General features: G+C 41.1%; 1 protein-coding gene across 2 annotated transcripts; it reads right to left on the bottom strand.

The window, feature by feature from the left end:
* Positions 1–1,286: 1,286 nt before the first annotated feature.
* On the bottom strand, positions 1,287–22,651 carry LOC145403226 (interleukin enhancer-binding factor 2 homolog). Of its 2 annotated transcripts, none has more exons than XM_080275038.1 (9): positions 22,613–22,651; positions 19,116–19,310; positions 17,449–17,577; positions 16,849–17,017; positions 9,801–9,969; positions 9,404–9,524; positions 4,812–4,923; positions 2,455–2,607; positions 1,287–1,547 (listed from the first exon to the last, which is right to left on the bottom strand). In XM_080275038.1, exons 2-9 carry the CDS (start codon positions 19,296–19,298, stop codon positions 1,399–1,401), a joined length of 1,185 nt encoding a protein of 394 aa, XP_080131164.1. In that variant the 5' UTR covers positions 19,299–19,310; positions 22,613–22,651; the 3' UTR covers positions 1,287–1,398. The 2 variants fall into 2 exon arrangements, with proteins under 2 accessions (XP_080131164.1, XP_080131162.1); XM_080275036.1 differs by having other exon boundaries at positions 2,455–2,625.
* Between the last annotated feature and the right edge of the window lie 577 nt (positions 22,652–23,228).

Here is a 23,228-nt window from a genome sequence, read left to right on the forward strand (position 1 = left end):
AGGCTGTTCCAGGACCGAATTGGTCGAGGACCGAACTAATTTTCCCCATAAGAAATAATGTAAGTCATTTTAATCCGTTCCAAGACCCCAGATGCTTACCTATTCCAGTTTCAGCACTGGTACCAGTGCTTTCCTTTATGAGGTGACTGTATATTTCTCTTGCCTTTTCACAAATTATATACTCATTAACACTGTCTCCTGCTAACTGTTTCTCATTGATGAAGATAAGCAATAATTTTTCCACTTCTTCAATTATTTTCCGCACTACTTTCCTCTTTTCACTGCCAGTAGCCGTATTGGATGACCTTGCTTTCTTTGGAGCCATTATTAGGGGCTAATACTGCACTGAATCAAGAAAAATGTGAAGCACAGCAGGACGACCACGTTGACAAACAACAAAGGTGGACGCGTGACTGTCGGTTGGCCAGCTTCCCTTCATTTGGCTACGTTCAGGTTGGTCAAGGTCCGATATTTTGGTCGAGCTCTGGAGCAAAAACTTCTTGAATTTTTTGATCGAGGTCCGATTTGTTCGACATGTGAGACATTCGAGGACCGAGGTTCCACTGTATATATATATATAAAGTATACTGCTGCCACATGCAGTAATTTAATTCACCTTAGGAAATGCCTTGGGGAAAACAAAAAAAAAATGGCCAGACAGCAAGAATAAAATGGAAAGGTGTCCCTGGGCTTAATGGGCAATGGAAGAATTTTGAAGGCCATGCAACAACTCAAGACTCTTTTCCAGCCAAACATAAATGCTGACCACGGGATGGTGAGGGCTCCCTTCATATATTGATAATGTGGACTTACTGACATATGAGCCAGCCATTATGTGCATCAGTATCAATGCCACATTCGATAACACAAGTAACTAAATTCCATATGCTTCCCTCTATATGGGTCGCGGTAGGAATTCAGTTTTCAAACAGACAACGGTTGGATTGCTATTAAAATGCTCTTTTTGCCTTGTTGGAGAAAGAGAGAGAGAATGTGGATATATAATGTATATATAAAAGTCTGTTGAGGCTTACCTGGCAAGGTAAGTATAAGGAGGGTCCCTGGGATTGTACTCAGAAATTGCTCAGCTGAGCTGACCCCTTCAATCTGATGACTATTTTATTCTTGCAACCTCAAGATATTTTTTATTCAGTTCAGGAGAGACAGAAATGGAGAGGTTGGTTATAGCTATAATTAACCCCTTCATTATTAGACATCCTTCCTAAGATGAATAAAAACCTGTCTGGTGGTACCTAAATAAACTTAACAAGAATTAACTTAAAAAAACAAAAAATGCCATCAGATTCAATGTCACTAAAAGGTTGTGTGTGGTTTTGAGGGAGGGGTAAAAAGTGTGTTACCTCCCAGTCAAACAACTGCCTGAAGTCAGGTAAAGTTTCAATTGTCAGTGGTCTCCATGGGGTCATCATCGGCATCCATATTGTCAGTGTCATCATCTTGGGGTGGTCGCTCAGGAGGTTTCTCATATGCCTTCTCCAGAGCTGACACCACCACGCCATCCCACACAGACATTTCACTTGCTATGCCTGCAATACAAGAAAAAGGGTGTGGATGAATTGGATTTATTATCGTATGTCTTCTCCAGAGCTGATAGCCACCACACCATCCAACACACATATTTCACATGCTATGCCTATGCCTTCAGCACATAAAGAAAGCTGACCATGAATCAGTGTCCAAACACAGCAGGATACATCATCATACATAGCTTTTTTTTTTTTTTTTTTTTTTTTTTTTTTTAAATGTGTCAGACTCTGGGCCAATGCTTCAGGGCCTATCTCCAAGGCCCAGTACTCCTCCTACACCTCCGCATGTCACCACTTCGGCGTTATCACCCACCATCCATATTGAATACATGCTAGGGCTGTCTCACACAAGACTGGTGTATTGGTATTGGCAATGGAGTTTTTACATGTTGGCAGGTATTCAGGTTGATCAGTAAAGTCTATTTTTTAAGAAATTCAAATCCATAAACTGTTCCCAGCTCCAGTAGGGATTTGAACTGGGGTCCTTTAGGACTGCAGGCCACCTCTCTACCGACTAAGCCACAAAACCACTGATGATGGATACTGCAAAGACCTGAAGAGACGCTACCCTGTGCTGGAAGCATGGCTTTCATTAGGATATGGTATGTTACTGTCTTTCTAACTTATCAAGACTACTGTGCTGTCTTAAGTGAGTATACATGGCAGAGTGTTAATTATTTTAACTAGGTATAGACAGAAATACCTGAAAAATCTTTACACTGAGGCCAACTTTCACAGGGTGCACCAAAAGGCAACTGATAGTAACCATCTCCAAAACCCTATTTCCTGCCAAATATACCTAATCAATGTCCTAACTACATTTTCAAGCAAAAAATGATACTGGTAATACATAATACTGTACACTTAAAATGAACTTCTCCACATTTTCATGAACCCTCAAACTCACTTGAATTTCCTTCCAAGCCTAGAATTTGTTTGTATCCGCCATGTGAGAGGACACGGAGGAGAGTCTGTGCAGTGAGACACACGAGATCCTGCTGCTCCAAGGTCATGGCTGTATGTACCCGGATGTTGCCGCCCTCGCACGGGTCGCTGATGCCTGCGGGACATTGTTCACCTGTTTAGGTTAGTTTCTCTTTTGCCAGGTGTTCTTGGGATCAGTAGAGCATAATTCTAATTGAGTTAGACTTGGCTAGGTTCCAGAAGTTTTGAGCTGGATTCAAGAGCACAACTAAAATCAGAAAGCAACATTTCTCAAGGTTTAATCACTCCCACCAGTGTGACAACTTTTTCATCTTCTTTTTCCTGCTCACAGACAATATTTTTGGACATAAAAGGCCCTTATATTGATGGGTTTAAAACTTTATTAACCATATTTTCATTTTAGATTTTTCAAAAAATTAATTTGTCCCTCTTCCTTCTATGGACAGGTGACTCTACACTGAGTGGCAAACCAAATGGTTTCCTGTACACCAGGAAACCATTTACTACACTGGATGATAACCATATTGTTTAACCAAATTATGGCACCTGGTGGTTTAGTGGATGCTCCAATCGGATTGAGCCTGAGCAGGTTTATATTCAAGGGATGGTTCGGGCTTAATGCTCAAGTACAGTAAAACCTCGATATAACAGACTTCAACAGACCAAAATTTGCTTTGATCAGAATCGAAGAGCTACTGAACTCAATTCCTATGTACTGGAAAAAGTCTGATAAAGGCAGAAGCAGTCCGGACTGCCTGACCACTTCAACTATGTTCACCACAATAAGGTAATTAAAAGACATGTTTATCAGTGTGCAGTACAGTATTATATGTATTATACCATATGCTCATTGTAGTGAATGTATAATGCAGTCCAGTACCGCAATGGTAGTGAAAACAGTTAAAAGGCAATTGGTGGGATCTGGACTAAAGTCTGACATGTTGGAAAATGTCCGGGTTAGCAAGGGGAAGTCCGAATGCCACTTTCATTGCAATTTCACTTTTTTCGGAATGGCTCGGGCCCCAATTAGTCCGTTATAGTGAGGTCTTACTGTAATGCCACTCTGGGATGAGTGAGTGATCACTCTCAACTTAAATGTCAGGACCAACTTGCCTAGCCCTGTGCTCCTATGCTCCTCAGGGTGCAATACAGGATTAGATGATGAATCAATGAATGAATGAATGAAAAACTGAATGTGTCATTAACTTTCTATTTCCAACTCGCCAATGGAGAGGGTAGGATCCAAAACTAGAAATATGAAAGCATTAATGCATAATTATCAACAGTCCAAAATTTTTAAGGTTAAGTGACTGGACTACACTCAAGGACCTGGCAGCATTACATAATCAAGCCCCCTCTTAAAAAGTCACACCTATGCACAGAGCACCTGACTCACCCTGAATGGTGCCTTGGAACACTTAGTTAAAAGGTATGTCTTTGATATGTAATATTCTGCATTTGGTATGCAACTATGATCCAACACTGTGTACCAGCAGCAGTTTTCTATTACAAAATTATTTCTTAACATCAGCTGCTTAGCAAAGTAGCTCCATGTAATCATCAAACGAACCACTTCATGAGTGTGAATTGTACTATACCTGGATTCTGGCTCATGTAGACTCGAAACCAACTGACTAAGATACCTCAGACTATAAGCATCCTGCACTTACATACTCACGACATCATCACCATTCTGTTAACTCATTTCCCCATTACAACACACAAGAAAAGTAAATAATCATCATCCCAACCCTTATTCACAACTCCAGATATGATGGCATAAAAAAGGTACATCCATCCATCCATCATCCAATCCTATGTTGCCCCATTGGAAGTAAAGGAGCCCGGGTCTTGACAAGTTGGTCCTGACATTTAAGATGAAAGTGACCAGCCTCACTCATCCCTGAGTGGCATTACATGAGCAATAAAGCCCAACCACCCCTTGGATATAAACCTACACAGGTTCAATCCGATTGCAGCACCTTAATCAACCATTAAACCACCAGGTGCCATTATTTGGTTTTATGGTTACCACCCAGCATATGGTTTCCTGGTGTACAGAAAACCATTTGGCTTGTCACTAAGTGTAGAGTCACCCACAAGCAGAAGGAAGAGGAAAGAGTGAAGGAATGAAAGACAGAAGAGGGAGTGTAAAGGAAGAGAAAGAGTGAAGGAATGAAAGACGGAAGAGGGAGTGTAGAGTCATCCGTAGGCAGAAGGACGAGGAAAGAATGAAGGAAAGAATGGCAGAAGAGGAAGCAAGAAAAAAAAGGAAACCCAAAAAATAAGTGCAATAAAACTAAAGGGATGAAACCTTACCAGCTGAGCCTGGTAGGAAGAGTCCAGCTGCCAGGAGTTGCAAGCAGCGTCGGAATGCAGAGTGGATGGGCAGGGCCTGTCTGCTGGGGTTATTTAGGATTGCATAGTGTGCCTGCCAGGAAAAGGAAGGAATTTAATTATCTGCCATAAATGGAGAAATGATTTATCTTCACCACACGAAGTAAAGAGTTACAAAGTGGGTCAGCCAGGAAAGCAATGAGTTCTTAATTCTACCATAAAAGAAGAAATGATGTGCCTTCTCCATATAAAGATAAAATTATAATTACTACACAGAGGGGAGATTAAATTCAGTAAACCTGTCCTAGTAACACAGCTCTGCTATGCATGTTACCAAATGGGTGTGTGGAAAAAAAAAAATCTTGTCATCAGTACAGACAAGTTTTGAAATAGAGTATAAGGTTTATAATTAATGTGTCTATCTATGATGGAACTAATGATGGAAAACTGGCTAAAATTATCAACTCCTAAGAAAGTAAAACAGACAGCCACAATCAACACTTTTCATCTTCAGATGCTAGGACTGTGTGTCTGAAGAACTAAATGATGTAGACAGGGTGACTGTTCCAGCCTCCCAATTGTATGTACAATGAAGTATTAAGAACTAAAAACACGTCAAAAGTTTGCTCTTCGATTAAAAAATAAGACACTGAGATATCAATAAGATCCGTGTGTTAACTGGTGGGTGTTGCTTGCATACTGTAAAAGAGTGATAAAAGCAAGCAGAGTCCAGTGTTGACTTGGAATGTAGTAAAATCCTTGGAATTAACTGCCATGGTAAAAATTTTTTAAAGTACATAATCTATAACCACTGTTGATGTTTGTCATCCTTAGTAAAGTTATCCTCTAGTGCTAGGGAAAAGGTATGAAACATGGGTCGGGAAAAGCAATTATGAATACAAATCATGGGACACTGATGCTTCCTGCTCAACTGAAACCCAAGAAAGACAGTAATGTATATCCAACCTAAAGTAAACAGAGGTAGTGTCACCCATCCCTGAATAATAAAGAAGGAAGAGGAAGAAATAGAGGAAAAAAGAACGACAATTTTGATGAAACAAATGATCATGATAACGAATGACAACTGATGATGTGGGATGAAGTTAAGGAAAGGGATAAGAGGGGATGATGATAAAGTACCATATGATACTCACGAAAACAGAGCTGAGGGGCTCAGTTCACGTGAGACAGAACAGTTTTCTGTCCACATGTCCATCTATGCTCTAATGGCCACAATTATGAACTGATGTTGACAAATGAGGTGTCAGATGAATCCTCTCCACCTGACAGTGTGCCTTCATCAGAGTGGACAACTTGCTCAATGCAAATCTATGGTCACAATGACTAAAAATGCCTTTGTTTACAAGGGAATAAGTGTATCATTGATATAAATGGAAAAAATATTTAAAATGCAGCAATTTATATCATCCTAATAATTCTGATACAACTAGCAAGAGCCTGGCAACATATATATATATATACAGTAATCCCTCCACTATCCGACGTAATAGAGCCAAAGGCATGTCCGGAAAGTGGTCCTAACCGGATAGTGAGCCCCAACCTCCTGGACTTGTACTTATGGACCCTAACTCAGAAAAACACCTACACAACTCCCTCTGGACATGCATAGCATCTATTTAAGACCCAAATCACACCAATAAAGAACATAAAAGACTGGAATAAATGCAAAAGAACCATAAAATGAGGTTTTAGAGGTGAGTTTATACAATTTTAAACATTCTGGGTATTTACAAGAAGTCCCTGGCTCCTGGACTGGTACTTATGGACACTAACCCAGCCTAATTTTGAAAGCTACCTAAATAACTCCCTACCGAACATGCACAGCACGTATTTAAACATATTTAAGACCCTATTCACACCAATAATGGACACAGAGCTTGAAATAAATGAAAAGGAACTAAAGAATGAGGAATTAGAAGTGACTGTACCTCATCCAGGGTAATTACAGCACGTTTGTGGCTGCCTTTTGTAAGGTTTTGGCAGTGGTGAAAATCTCTTGAAGCACATACAGTAATCCAGTGTTGTGCTGCACTTACAGTAATTCTTTGCACTGTGAGTTTTAACTGTTTAACACTGCACATTGTTAATTGCACCATGACAGTTCCAACCACCATTTGCACTCCACAGTTAATCCTTTCCACTCTATTTTCTAATTTCTTAACACTGCACAACATTGTAAATTCCCGTATGGTCTAGTGGCGAGGTATTGCAGTTTATTCACAAAAAATGAGCACGTCTGGCTCCCATTACAACATGCTACCACTCGCGATCAAAGTTAGGGTATAACTACTTCGGTGTTGGTGTGTGAGGGGAAAACAGAGTTGCCAGATCGCAACGACCACATTACCAAACTCCTCAATTTTCATTATCAAACTTAACTTTTCGTTACCAAATTCGTAATGCTTGCATTTATTCTTCACTAATTATATATACAAGTGGAAATACATGTAATCACCCTTTGTACAATTAACAGCATGTTAGTTATTTTCACACTATGTATGTTAGCAGATTAATCAGAGAGAGCAAACAATCCACCATCTCCATCCTGTGTATCCTCATACATGTGAAAAATCCATTTGGTAATGCATTACTCTGATTCATTACCAAACGAATTTTTCATTACCAAATTGGCCCACATTTGGTAAAGCCCCGTCCACACGAGCGGGCAATGCCCGCGGGCACAAGCGAGCAGTTTGCCTGTTGACGGGCTCACCGCTTGTGCCCGCGGGCAAATGCGTGGTAATTTATGCATTTGCCCGCGGGCACAAGCGGTGAGCCCGTCAACAGGCAAACTGCTCGCTTGTGCCCGCGGGCATTGCCCGCTCGTGTGGACGGGGCTTAATGAAAAATACCAACTGGCAACCCTGACAGGGGAGGGGGGGAGGGGGAGGGGAGATGAAGGAAGGGGGGAGGGTCTGTGGTGTAACAGCTGTTCGGCACCACACGGCAATTTCAAATTATGGGTGGGGAAAAATTAGGATTTTGGGGGGGATTTTTTTTCTTTTTTTGGCCATTTTTGGGTTCCGAAGGTCCAGGCCCACAATATCCAGTAAGTAGGGATGTCCGGAAAGTGGGCGTCTGGATAGTACAGATATTACTGTATACAGTTAAATATATATATATATGTATATATATTCACCACTCGCACACGTGATCCTAGTGCATGAAACTCAAATAACACGGGAGGCAAAATCTGAGGCCAAAATATGGTCACAATGCAAAAATGACAGACATAATACAGGTGGAGGAAGCTGGACATTTTTTTGAAAACCGTACTACTCTGCGACAATAGAGATAACATGGCCAGAGGCCCAAAATTATGGTTCAAAGTCATAATGCAGAAAAACAGACATAACATGGCCAGCGATAGCCATAGTGCGGGTTACATTAGCCAATGACGTATGGCTGCCACGTGTCTGTGCGGGGTGTCTTCTTGCTCTACTGAGCATTCCTGTCCCCACTGAGCCTACCCTCTCCCCTCAGTCTGGCTGCACACATGCTCTGCGTGATCTTTGCTTTTTTTTTTTTTTTGGCCATGGAACTCCACTCCACCACCCCCCAGCAAACCCACAACCTCTTCCATTCAAGGTGGGGAATCCATTAGTGTTTGTATGTAATGAAATCTTTATTAGGAAGGTAAATGTCCTGGAAAAAACCCTGAAAATGACCCAAAAGGTGAACTTGAGGCTGGCTTGGGTACCATGAAACCCTTTAACATGTAAACATATGTCCCTGTAATGCGGAATTTTCAAAAAGGGGGAGCTTCAGGGTACATTATTTCCGCATTATGCGAGCGGTGATTGTATATATACTGTATATATATATATATGCACACCTGTGTCATATACTTGTTAGATGGTGGAGGCAGGCAGTGAGGTAGTTAAGTCTGGTAGGCAGGGAGGGAGGTAAGGAGGCTGGCAGGAAGTGAGACGGGGAAGTCACCAGATTTGCAGGTAAAGAGATGGATGGGTGGGCAGGTAAGCAGTCAGGAAAGGAGGTATGCAGGAAGACAGGCAAAGTAGTATGCAGGTAGGCAGGCAGGTGGGTAAGGAGTCAGTAAAGGAGATATGCAGGAAGATAGGCAAAGAAGTATGCAGGCAGGTAGACAGGGAAGTAAATAGGCAGGAAGGGAGGTAGAGATGATGTAGGCAGACAGAAAGGAAAAGTCACGAAGGTAAGTAGGTAGGTGGGTGGGTAGTAGGAGATAGGCAAGCGGGAAAAAGTGAAATGAAACGCAAGTTAATCTTATTTATAATAAAGGAATAAACTACAACTTAATACCTCCTGGTTAAAGGATCACATTGTCTAACAGATTGGCTGCAGCTTCTGTAATCATATTACAAAAAATCCACTGTATAGAGCAAGGACTATATGAAACTTCATCTTCCAGACCCTAGTGTGAAAACACATGGTTAATAGTAATGACAATGAAGTTAAATCATGGACTGTAGGGAACTTCGTCTTCCAGATCCTAGCGTGCAAACACACAGTTAACAATAATGACACCGATGTTAAAGGAGGAGGTTAGTCACTGTTTCTGTCGTGCAGCTCACCAGCAGGTCCAACATCCATGGTGAGAGTGGGTCAAATCCCTCGAAGCGTCCACGCAGGTCCCGTAGCAACCGGATCAGCACCTTGATGGTTGAATGGTGGGCATTCTCCTCAAACCAACGGCTGTCACCACAAGCACAAGAAAACAGTCAGGCAGAGGTAACATGTCAGATATATATATGTTCCAATACTAATATTTCATTGCATAAGTGGTCTCATCACAATGAGGCACAAAACAATCATCTTGTCCTCCACTAACCTATAGCTATATGTTATGCATTAATTTCCCTTATTCCCTATGTGTTTATGTACCCATCTCTCTCTCTCTCCCCACTATTTATGTATCTCTCCCTCTTTCTCTCTCTCTCTGTATGTATCCACCTCTGCTTCTCAGCCAACCTGTGTCTGATGGCAGCGAGGTGTGACTGTAGTATCTTCTGATCGAGATGCAGCTCTGGGTCCAACTTGCGTAGGTTCTGGTGAATGGTGGTGACCAGGACGCGCACCGTTGCTTCGCTGTTGCTGATCTCAAACCCTCGGTCATTAGGCAACATCGTTAGAACCAGCACTGTTACAGGGAATGAGGCAGCGGCAATAAAATGGTAGCAGCCAACTGTATTTTACCACCTTCAAAGATGTACAGGCCCAAGGCTACATTACTGTTGCATTAAAGGGTAGATGACCAACCTACTTCCCTTGGTGGCATTAGATGCTTGGAAAACTGTCACATCTTAGGGATCAAACCTAAACAAGGCTGATACAGTACGTCAACTAGGGTGTTCTAACACTTAGACTTCATCACCATCATCATCATCATCCAGACCTCCTTTCCCACCCTCGGGTGGGGCGAGGAGTACCAGTGTCCAGTTAGCTAAAGTCTGCCACATTCAATGGGCCATGCTTCCATTCACTCATCAATCAAGCCCACAGAATCCTGGCTCCATCTGATAGGCCAAAAGGTTTCCATCATATACTGTAGCTTCACATATACCTCTCCAATAGAGTCAATCTGAACACTGTCACTTTAAAAAGGGGTGCCACATCCCTGGTAATACACTTCTCCGCATAATATTCATCCAGCCAGCTCGATCTCTTGTCAGTCCCTTAGTCTCACCAACTTCCATACCTCTCTTCCTCACACACTCATTCACCATATCACTCCACCTCCTTCTTGGCCCATCTCGCCTCCTCCCTCCTTCAAATTCACTCAGATTTACCTTTTTCACCACTCTATTGTCATCCATTCTCTCCACATGACCATACCATCTCAGTACACTCTCTTTGATTCTGTCTCCACAGACTTCCTCACTCCGCATCTTTCACAAGTTAGGCTTAAATTATTATAATTTTTTATATAATACAGTAATCACATTGTTTTGATTTTTGATCCAGGAATTGAACAAAAAAATATAATAATGAAGGAAGAGGAAGAATACATGGATTCATAATAATTTTAATAATAAACCACAATGTAGTAAGTGGGGGTGCCCATCATTCATTCACTCAATGTAGAGTTGTCTTATGGTCTCTACACTGAGTGACAAGCCAAATGGTTTCCTGTACCCAGGAAACCATTTCCTATGCTGGGTGGTAACCATATACTGTAACCAGAGTTTCTGGCCAGGTTATGTGTCCCCCAGGTACCCTTATCTAACACCACTAAATTATGGCAAACGTTTTGGACAGCCTCGGAGGGCCCAATACCTGCCCAGGGCCTCAACCAAATGGGCAGATTCACATGGCCATGTGGAATGTGAGAGATGTGAATGAGGACAGTAAGAAGGTGGAAGTGGTGAATGTGTTCAAGGGTGTGAGATATGCCGTGATGGCAATATGTGAAATGAAGATGCAAGGGTGTGAAGCGGAGTGGGAGGGTGTAAAGTGTGTAAGATCGGGCATGAATGGGCGTGATATATGCAAGGAAGGAGTTGCTTTGTTGATGAATGAAGTGTGGCAGAGTGGAATGAGAGATTACAAATGAGTCAGCTCACGATGTATGTATCTCAAGTTCAAGTCTGAGAAGGTGAAAGTGGCAGTGATTGTAGTGTATGCACCGTGTGAGGACAGGAGTGAGACAGAGAAAGACGGGTTTCGGGATGAGTTGAATGAAGTAGTGGGAGAAATGCCCAGGTGATAAAAAATGATTGTAATGGGCAAAATGAATGGCAGAGTAGGCAGTGGTCCTCTGAATGATATAAAGTAGGTACCCAAAGACCGCGAGTTCAGAGTACGCGATCCTCATTGTACGCAAGGACCTATTTTTTATCGAATTTTAGTGTACTTCTTATTAGTGACACGAATTGAACTCGTAATACGTGAGACGGCAGCGAAGAGTGGCCCAAATCCAGGGTTTACCACAAGCACGCAACACTGCCATCCCAAGAAGCGCCAACCACCAGTGATAGAGAGTGGAGTCTTGTCGATGAGCCATTTCCTGGGGAGAATCAAGAGGATGATGCAATGTCTGAGGTGTCAGAAATAGACTTTGAAGGATTTGTGAATGAAGTGAGTGCATTAGCTAGTGAAAGTGTCAAACGTGCTGGTGACTAGAGTGGTGAGGAAGGTGGTTTGTTGAGTGGTGCAGGAGTTGCATGCTAGGGTTCCGAGACAATTCGCCATCAGACAATTACTCATCAAAACATGGACAATTCCATGTCAGTATACTTATTATTAATTAATCAATACTTTAATAACTATATTTCTGAGGGATCCATAAAAGTCAATGTTCAATACAGTAGGCTTTGGATATTATTTATTAGTTGCACCTTCAGTCAATATTGACTAAAGGTGCAACTATAAACAATATCCAAAGCCTATGCAAGTGAACACAGACTTTGATGGTTATTAAAGTATTGATTAATTAATAATGAGTATATTGTATATATAGAATGACGGGGAATTGTCCTGGGTAAGAACTGTCCTGACAGGGAATCGTCCATGTTTTGACAGGCAACTGTCTGACAGCGAATTCTCTCCTGCACCACTTGACACACCACCTTCCTCACCACTCTCGTCACCAGCACTTTCGACACACTAGCTAATGCACTCACTTCCTTCATAAACCCTTCAAAGTCTATTTCTGACACCTCAGACATTGCATCATCCTCTTGATCCTCCCCAGGAAATGGCTCACAGACAAGTTTCCACTCTCCATCACTGGTGGTTTAATTAACTTGTTTCTTCCTCGCTGTTGTCGCCCTTGAATTTTTCTAGCGTCACCCATAGTTTTAATGACAGCGAATTGTCTTGTTAATGTTGTGACGGCGAATTGATTTGATGCTGAACTGTCCCGAAACCGAGTGGTGCAGAGACAATTCACCTGTTGTCCTCTTGGGTTAAGGTGAGCAGCCATATTCTTGTTGGTTTAGTTAAGCCATATCCTTGCTGACTTAGTAAAGCCATAATCTTGTTGGTTTACTTTCATTAGGTAATATGTCTTAGATAGTTTCCCTGTACAGTACAATACCGTACTTAGGTCTGAAAGGAGTCTCAAGGGTTGCCCATGAAGGGGGGTGCCGCCCATGTGTAATTTTTCCCATAAGTTTATGTATTCAGAGTACGAATATTCCTAGAACGCGACGTCCTCTGCCGCCCATATAGGTACGTACTAGGGGGATATACTGTAATAGGTAATAATGGAGTACCAGGAGAGAATGATAATGGGAAGCAACTGAAAGATATGTGCCAGGAAAGGAGGTTGTGCATTTGTATTCTTATTTTGACCACAAAGATGCACATAAATATATGTGATATAGAGGAAATGTAGATCATGGTGAAAGAAGCCTGACTGATTACGTGCTCATAAAGAAATAAATGTTTGGTAGTGTTGTTGATAAACTGTAAGGGCAGTGAAAGGATGGTGTGGAGGTTTGTCAGATCATATGATTGTGGTATACAGGATCAAGTTGAGAGGAGTGAGGTGAACCAAGAGATACAGGAAGTCAGGGAGAGAGACTGAGAGTTGAGAAGCTGAGGATCAAAGAAATGGCAGATGAATACAGGGCCCAGGTAGGGGAGGAGTTAGAATCGATGAACTGGAATGAAATGTATCTGGACAGCTTGTGGAATGTATAAAGGGTTTGCTTAGTTAGGAACACTAAAGCGGTGTGTGGTGTGGCAAGAGTATTGGCAAAGAAAGGTACGGCATGGTGGAATAAAGAGGTTAAGAGAGTAATGAAGGAAATGAGGAAGTGCCTAGAGTGAATACAGGACAGGAGTTCAGTTTAAATAAAAAATGAATATACTGAGATCAAGAAGCACATAAAGTGACTAGTGAAGAGGAAAAAGGAGGTAAATGATGATCTAGGAAGAAAAGTGAATGCAAATTACTCTCAACATAGGAAGTTATATATTCTTGAAAGAGATGTGGAAATGTAGAAGTGACAGTGGAAAGAAATTTGAAAGTGTGAAGGATGTAAGTGGCAGATTATTAACCCAACGGGATGAAGTAAGGACCAGATGCTAGGCAAGTTCATCCTGACATTGACGATGAGAGTGACCAGCCTCACTCATCCCTGAGTGGCATTACGTGAGCAATAAACCCCAACCACCCCTTGGATATAATCCTACACCGGCTCAATCCGACTGGAGCACCTTAATTACCCACTAAACCACCAGGTGCCATAATTTGGTTATATGGTTACCACCCAACATAGTAAATGGTTTCCTGGTGTACAGGAAACCATTTGGCTTGTCACTCAGTGTAGAGTCATCCACAGGCAGAAGGAAGGGGAAAGAATAAAAGAAAGAAAGACAGAAGACGAAGTGTAAGGTTACCCGTACGCAGAAGGACAAGGAAAGAATGAAGGAAAGGAAGACAGAAGAAGATGGAAGGAAAGACGGATGGAGGAAAGAGATATATATGTGTATATATATATATATATATATATATATATATATATATATATGTTTATATATACAGTATATATACTGTATGTATACCGTATATATATAAATATATATATATATATATACAGTACCCTCGCGTCCAACACGCGTTAGTCCAGCACGATTCACGTCCAGCACGGAGAGCAAATAATTAGTATTATTTAATACGATTTAATTACTGCAACACGAGTGTGTTAGCATAACACGCACAGAGCTCCGAGAAGTGGGCGAAATCCGCAGAGTTCACCTCTAGCACGATCATCCCCGGTACAACACGGTCATACTGGACATTCCCATGATGATGATAGCCAATGAAAACTTCTGATCAAGTAGCCTTCCCCGCCCGCTATCATGACGTGATCGTGATGCCGCCCAATTAAAAACGCTTCTGCTGTCACGTGATGTTTTGTTTAAATTTCTCCCGCCACAGCGCCACTCAGTCGCATAATTCGCATTGGAAGGTGCTTTTTTCTTGCTGCATTTTCTGCCCTTGTTACTGCATTTTACCCTGCTCACGATGCCTAGGAAGCCTTCTGAGAACCCCAAGAAGCGTCGGCACCTCCCTCAGGCCACCAAGCTAGAAAGCATCGAGAGGAAGAAGAAAGGGGAAAGGAAAGTTGACATTGCCAAGGCCTACAACATGAATGAAGCCAACGTGAGGACCATAATAATAAACCAAGACAAGATCCTGGCAGCCGAAGGCTATCACACGGCACTTCATACCAGGTTTGCCGAGGATACGATGGTAAATCGGAACGGTAACGTGGTAAAATTGCCGACAATACCATGGGCATTTGGAATTCATCTGGATGGATTCCTGCCAAGGATACAAGGGCAAAACAGTGTGACCAAAACCCAGGCAACTCGACAGAGAATGTATCATACTACAGCATTGAACATTTAGCCTGACACTGAATACATATTAATATTTTAGAATAAATATCAATCGTTTTGAAACCCTTCTCATCGGCGTGTGTACCAGTTTATAAACAAAGTTGCTTCTCCTTATTCTCTACCGAGTCAGCGACAGCGATCACTTTCCACAGTCACGAGACGGGGCTCTGGCAACAGTGTGAGAAGCATGCCCTTTGCCGAGGATTGCAGAGTGCTAGGACAGGCAGAAGCAGGACCTTCCATGGCTGTGGACGAAGATAGTGATGCTGAGTGTGATTTCGAAGGATTTATGAGGGAGGTTGAGGAGGAGCAACAGCAATTACCCGCTAGTGACGCCAGCAGCCATCCTCCGGGGACCCAGTAGGACTACCTACAGCCTTGGATACCACCTTCCATTCCCAGCAAGCCCATCAACACTATCCTTAAAGGTTAGTTATCATTCATAGCACAGTACCATTTATTATAATTACAATAGTACCAATATATGTATAGGTATATGGTAGGTATTTAGGGTGACTTTTCCTAGGTTTGCTGACATAATTCATTTTTCCCCATAAGCTCTATTGTTAGTCCAACATGTTTTTGGTCAAACACGTGACCCATGCATGACAATATTACCATGTTGGATGCGAGGGTACTGTATATATATATATATATATATATATATATATATATCTATCTATCATCACATCAGCCGTTTAAGTGTCCACTGCAGGACCAGCCTATCCCGACCGAAGTGGGGACGATACAGTCTACCAAGTGACTTAGGCTGTCTGGTAGAGATTGTATGTAGGGTGAGAAGTGCATGTAAGTGTAATTGTAGTGTTGGAGTGGCTTTGGATGTGTGTGTAGTCAGTGAACCAAGTGTAATCGGCCCACGCAAGGCGACTGGGTGCAAGCATGCTTTATAGTATGCGACACTGGTTCAACCATAGCACTCCTTGCGTCCGCCAATGCAGTACATGGCCAGAAGAACGCTCCCAAAGTTTATTACCCTGGAAGGCGCGAACCCTCGTTCTTCAGTGTACGAAAACGTACACTTTACCACTGTACCACAGAGGTTCATACATATATATATATATATATATATATATATATTGGGGACGATACAGTCTACCAAGTGACTTAGGCTGTCTGGTAGAGATTGTATGTAGGGTGAGAAGTGCATGTAAGTGTAATTGTAGTGTTGGAGTGGCTTTGGATGTGTGTGTAGTCAGTGAACCAAGTGTAATCGGCCCACGCAAGGCGACTGGGTGCAAGCATGCTTTATAGTATGCGACACTGGTTCAACCATAGCACTCCTTGCGTCCGCCAATGCAGTACATGGCCAGAAGAACGCTCCCAAAGTTTATTACCCTGGAAGGCGCGAACCCTCGTTCTTCAGTGTACGAAAACGTACACTTTACCACTGTACCACAGAGGTTCATACATATATATATATATATATATATATATATATATTCTATTGGATTAATATACTGTATTATCATTTACATGTTAACATGTAAGAGAGAATACAAGTGCAACTTAACTTTTAATTCTCTCATTTCCTGTAAAGTTAGAATTCAAGTCAATTGGGATCTCTAGTAGGAGCCAACTTTATCATGTCAGTTTTATCCTATGCTATGATAACAATACAAGAAACAACTGGCTTCTGAACACACACCTTCCTGTGGTTCCTGGGAGCGTAAGTCATCACAGACCTTCTTGCCGAGGGCCTCCACAGCCTCTTTGGTGGGCAGAGTCTTAAGGATCACCACAATGTCTGCTACATTGTGTCCTGTCATCATGGTGCCCTTCTTGTATGACCCTACTTGACGCACCTCCTCAATTTGCTGTTGAAATACCCAAAATTAGGATTGTATTCAAAAGTTTGTATTCTCAATGAGGAAGTTCCCTAGCACTTCTTCCTTAGTAAATGATTTTTTAATCTGGATGGCTAATATGGTGCATTTTTGTGTTATTTAGGGTATGGAATCAATGGCGATATGATAAAGGGATGCATAACTTAAAAATAGTGTAGTGTAATATGCTCAATAAACTGTTAAGGAAGAGGTGCTAGAAAGCCTCCTAAGTCCATGTCAACATTACTCCTAGTCATACTCTAAGTGGCTTTGGATACTTTTTAACAGCTCTTTACTTATTGATGGATTATGCACATTACGTCTGGGTATCCTCCTGTATATTACTGATGCAAGCTACATCACATGAAGATTTCTATGATTGATGTTATTACATTACAGTATGTGTCTGTGATATGACTTACACAAGCATCAAAGTTGCCTGGGTCAACAATAAGGCTATCCATGACAGCCTGTATTTTGGTGACTAGGTTGAGCACAGCTGCCTGTTCAGCTGGTGTGGGGGACAGATCAGCATTTCTTTTCAGCAGAGCCTGTGTACATGAAAAAAGTTATTATTATTAAATTCTTTTGGTCATACATCTTTCTTGTCCTATAGGATGCACAGACACTAGGGGATGGGTTACTCACTTCAAGCATTTAAGGTGAGTGACCAGTCATTCTCTCAAGTGGCATTTTGTTACACTCTAACTAACCCATGAGTTTATTTCCTTTTGGATTACATCCATTTGAAGCACCTTAACCCAATAAAGCACCAGATATAGAGCCATATAGTCTCTCCTGTCCACTGTACAAAAAAAGGCAGCAATGACCTACTCAGTAATAAATTATCATCATTCATTCATCATCTAATCCTGTGTTGCCCCATGAGGAGTGTAGAAGCCCGGGGCTAGGCAAGTTGGTCCTGAAATTTAACCCTCTGGCCGCGTTAGGCGACTGTGGTCCCCATACTAATTATTCTTCATGATGCGTCAGGCGACTACAGTCCACAGCCAACAAAAACTTTTCTGTACTGAATTCCCTCACATTTGAGCTGCACGCCAACCTAGGATATTCTGCCATCTGTTGTACAAAAGAGTGACTAAGCCTGAATAACAGTAACAGCCTGAATAATAAAATAAAAACAGACTGATTATCATGTTTTGTTTGTTTCACCCAAGATGAATCCAAATAATGGTTTGTGTTATGACTGATACATACCTCATAATGTGTCTCACTGCACAATGTAATATGAACTCTTGTGAAAGGTACACTGGTTCTCAGGCATGATCATGCTTCAGAAATGTATTTTAGCAAAGTGCAAGCAACGCAAGTCACAATAGATGCAAAATTAGACAATAGTAAAAATTATTTTCACTTTTTCTCAGCAAATGATAATTTTCTCATAAAGAGGTGTATTTTTGACCATCATCACAGTGAGAAATGGAAACTTCACAGCCATTTGCTATTAGAAAAGTAGTAACAAGTTATAATTACTACTTTAAGTTTTTAGGGACTTAAGCTGCGTCCAGGGGAATGACCAAGAAATGCTAGGTTGTGGCCAAAGGGTTAAAATGAGAGTGATCAGCCTCACTCATCCCTGCGAGGCATTACGTGAGCAAGAAATCCCAACCATCCCTTGGATATAAACCTAAACAGGCTCAATCCTATTGATGCGCCTTATTTACCCACTAACCACAAGGCACCATAATTTGGTTATATGGTTACCACCCAGTACAATAAATAGTTTCCTGGGTTACAGGAAACAATTTGGCTTGCCACACAGTGTAGAGACCATATAGCAGCACTACACTGAGTCAGTAGATGATGGACACCCCTACCCACCACCAATAAATACATAAATTTCCAAATACCATACCTAGAAAAGCTAAACTGTTTGACTTACTGCATCTCAGACATATGTAAAATGTGTAGAAGGTAAAGAAATGATGCAAATATCACAACTCTGGCAATTTCAGACTATTCTCACAGGCCTATGTCCAAGACAATCCAATAAACTGGAAAAATTCAGGCATAACCAAGAATCACCTGAACTATTTTATGCTTTATAAGGAGGCTATATTAATCATACCTGTGTGAATGCAGTCTCATCTGGAGCTGGCTTGACCCTGGGGAAAGCTGACTCACAAAGAACCATGTCGAATGGAAGGCGAGGAACAAACTGTTTCATCTTGGGACCAAAGTGGGGTCCAGGCCCCATCGGACGCATCATGCCCCCTCTCATGCCTCGCCCACGCCCTCGGGTCATTACCATAGCTTACAAAACCTAGTGGGGATCATGAGAGTAAACAGTTATCTCTTTGTAAATCATCAATATCACCATCCCAATCTCTTTTTCCCACCTATGAATGGGGTAAGGTAGGGTTCAGAAAGCAAGGAAAGAAAAAGCCCAACAGAGAGAACTAATAAATCCCATGTTCAGTCAAATGGGTCATGCTATTCACTCAACATTCAAGCATCCTGACTCCACCTCACAGGCATGACAACCATATGAAAAGGAGGAAACAGAAAAGCCCCCACCCACCCCTTTTCATGCAAATAAGAGCAACAAGAGCTTAAAAGATATTACAGACAGTCCTTATTTAAATATGTTTCACTATTAAGTTCCTGATGAATTACTGTAACCTATATTTAAGACTTGAAGGTCATGATCCTCTTAAGTTGCTATGAAATAAGAAATGAGAGGTTTTAGAATTCTGACTCCCTTGGTCATGAACCAAAAGCATGCTTAAATTTTATCTGAACTATCATTTTGTCTATATACACCCTACATATATCAACAGTTTCCAGCAACTGTTGACAAGTAATCAGCTGGTTTTTAAGCCTTGGTTCAGATCCAAGTCCACTGAAAAAATCAGTTATACCATGCTTAACCTCTGTATGAGGATTCCTTGAGAGGAAGCATGGCATCATTTGATTTTACATTTTTTATTTTGATTTAATATCTTCTACTATATTGTACGCTACTTTAAGTCAGGACTGCCTGTAAGTGGATCTTCAAAATATATATCAGGCAATAAAATACTGTACTATCACAAATTAAAAAATCAAAACTAGGATGGGCTACTGAAAAGTTATACGATCTTAATCAATCAACCAGACATTTATGATACATTTATGTCACACACATACTCTTTCTTGTATGTTCTTCCATTACCCACTTCATCCTGAAGGCATACAGTAAATTTTATATTATTAATGCTACTTCCTCAGAGATGAAAGCAAGGGATGGTAAGCGTATGCTCCTAACTCACTGCAGCTCTTGATGCTATATTTATTTTTTTCTGTGGGTGATCTATCTTTAGCCAGACAACTTAATCCATGAGGGGATGGACACAACAGCCTGCCCTCCATTCAACTCACACCACCCTCATTCATACACCTCTCCATCACATCCCTCCACCTCAATCTCAGCTTCTACCTGCCCCATCCACCTCACACACATTCTCAAAGTCAATCTCCCCTTCTCCATTCTCTCTACCCACTCACAAACTTGCTGATTATCTTGAACATAAGATTCCAGAACCTGAGGAATGCATAAAGGTTCTGTATTTGAACAGAGATCATATTCCTTCATTTATATACATCCAATCCTCGTAAATCGTGTGTTCATAAATCATGGATTCGTAAATCACGGCACCATCCAGCCCTCTTAAGCTACCTAAAGAGGCTGGATGACTCCGTCACTGATGCCTGTCCAGGATGCAACACGGCACCCCATACTATTAAGCACATTATGGAAGACTGCATTGCACACAATCACCTACGCCAACACAACATACACTCTTTGAAAGCTCTTGTGGGAAAGCCCGGTCTTGGCCATGGCCTTCCTAAGAGACTCGGGGCTGTTCGGCCTGACTGCCTAGGGAAAACTACTACTACTACTACCAAACAGACCTAACCTAACCGACAGAAAATGAAGGTAAAATTCACTCACATCACATCAAGAACCACCAGAAATGTATACTGCACAACTGGTTAACCTACCCAAACAGACCTAACCTAACCTGACTGGGGTATAATAATCTGGTTGTTTTTAATGCATCTAGGAATCAGTTCTTACACCTATCAACCCGACAAAATCTTCCACAGGTATACCCACTAATGTTTAATAATATTCAGCTTAATCCTGCATCATCCTTGAACATGCTTGGGGTTTCATTTACTTGGGACTTATCTTGGAAAGATCATATTACATCTCTTGTAAAATCTGCTTCCAAGAGATTGGGTGTGCTAAGCCGACTCCGTTCTTTCTTTACCCCTGCACAATTGTTGACTCTATACAGGAGTTTTATCCGCCCCTGTGTGGAGTACAACTCTCATGTGTGGGGAGGCTCCCCACATACAGCTTTTCTCAATAGGGTGGAGTCAAAGGCTTTTCATCTCATTAACTCTCCTCCTCTTACTGACTCCCTTCAACCTCTGTCTCTTCGCCGCAGTTGCATCTTTATCTCTTTTCTATCGCTACTTTAATGGTCACTGCTCCTCTGAACAGTCTGCATGCATTCCTCTACCTCTACGACAGGCGCGTAGCACCCGTCTAGCAGCAAACTCTCATCCCTTTTCTGTCCAACTCTCTAATGCAAGAGTTAACTGTTATTCCCCATCCTTCATTTATGCAACAGGTCAACTCTGGAACTGTCTCCCTTTGTCTGTATTTCCTACATCCTATGATCTCCAGTCTTTCAAATGCAGTATTTCCAGGTATCTCAAAATGAATGCATCTTGAATTTGGCTCTCTTTTGTATTTTTTTTTTTTTTTTTTTTTTTTTTTTTTTTTTTTTTAAGGAACATTTTGAGGGCACAGCCTTTGGTCCCTTCCTCATAAAAAAAAAAAAAAAAAAAAAAAAAAAAAAAAAAAACTGCATCCTACAGATTCTTGACCAAACTATGATAACCAAATACTCTGTATAAATGATATAATGTTTTGAGGGCACAGCCTTTGGTCCCTTCTTCCTCACATAAAAGAAAAGAAAGAAAAAAAAAAAAAAAAACTGCATCCTACAGATTGCTGACCAAACTATGACGACCAAATACTGTATAAATGATATAATGTTACTGATGCCAAAATTAATGAACTTTACAATAAATAAAAATACACACTTATTGTCACTGTTATCTGTTACTCATAACCTACCAATCATTAACATTAATATCACCAATTCCTGCACCTGCAGGCTGCAGTTTCAATGTACGATAATTTGAATATACAATATTAACCTCTACAGGTACAGCTACTGTACCTTTGTTGTCACTTAACTGGAAACGGTTGCTTTAAACTACAGCAAAAACTGATCCTGGTTAGATTAAGTTCAAACTTATTCCTATACCCTGCTAATATTACTAACACCTAAGAATTACTTATAACATTTCAGTGTTCCACTACTGGATGATAACCATTCAAACCACATGTACGCGTATCTAACTCTCGAGCTGATGGAAATCATTAGGCTCTAATTAACCTCACTGATCACGGATCTGACTTAATGGCTATATCACATCACCTGCAGGTCGTCTCTCCTTACGGTACTAGCATGCGTATTTCAAATCCAGGTTAGTATAACTCACAAAGCCTTGCAAAGAATTAGGAGGCGTAAACAACGTGTGGACACCTTTTATGTGACGCCGGGTCCTCAATCAAAACAACATGGCTAGGCGAGTGTTCCAATAATTTAAAACGCTACCCCTTCGTTTTCCCAAGTTCAGTGGTTTTGCAAGTTATATTTATATACCCAAATAATTTTAAAACGAAATAAATTATGTGTTTAGTGTCACTTATATGCATACTCATGCTAAAGCGTCAGCAATTCTTTTTAAATGTTTTGCTTTTCCTATACAATTTAAAGGAAATCACCTATGTAAAACAAGAGAAGCACGAAGCGTGTATTTCTGCCTGACGATGTAAAACTAATTTCAAAGCGATATATAAAGAAAATATTACTTATGTTTTTGCCTTTCATCATTCATCATGTTCTGGGATGACTGACTTTTTATGTATTTTGTAAATGAATACTATCATCAAACTGGGAGTGTACGAGAGATGTTACTAGATTACTATTACGCTTATTTATTTCCTTTGTCAAAACTGTTATACAGACTATCAAAACAGCAAGATAACAATCATGAATGAAATTATTTGTATTATTGGAACGCTTTGACAACAACACAATAACCAATCCTCCAT

Source organism: Coenobita brevimanus, chromosome 60 (genome assembly GCF_032717465.1).
Source record: "Coenobita brevimanus isolate Jiangsu-jjx chromosome 60, ASM3271746v2, whole genome shotgun sequence".
Taxonomy (NCBI): Eukaryota; Metazoa; Arthropoda; class Malacostraca; order Decapoda; family Coenobitidae; genus Coenobita; species Coenobita brevimanus.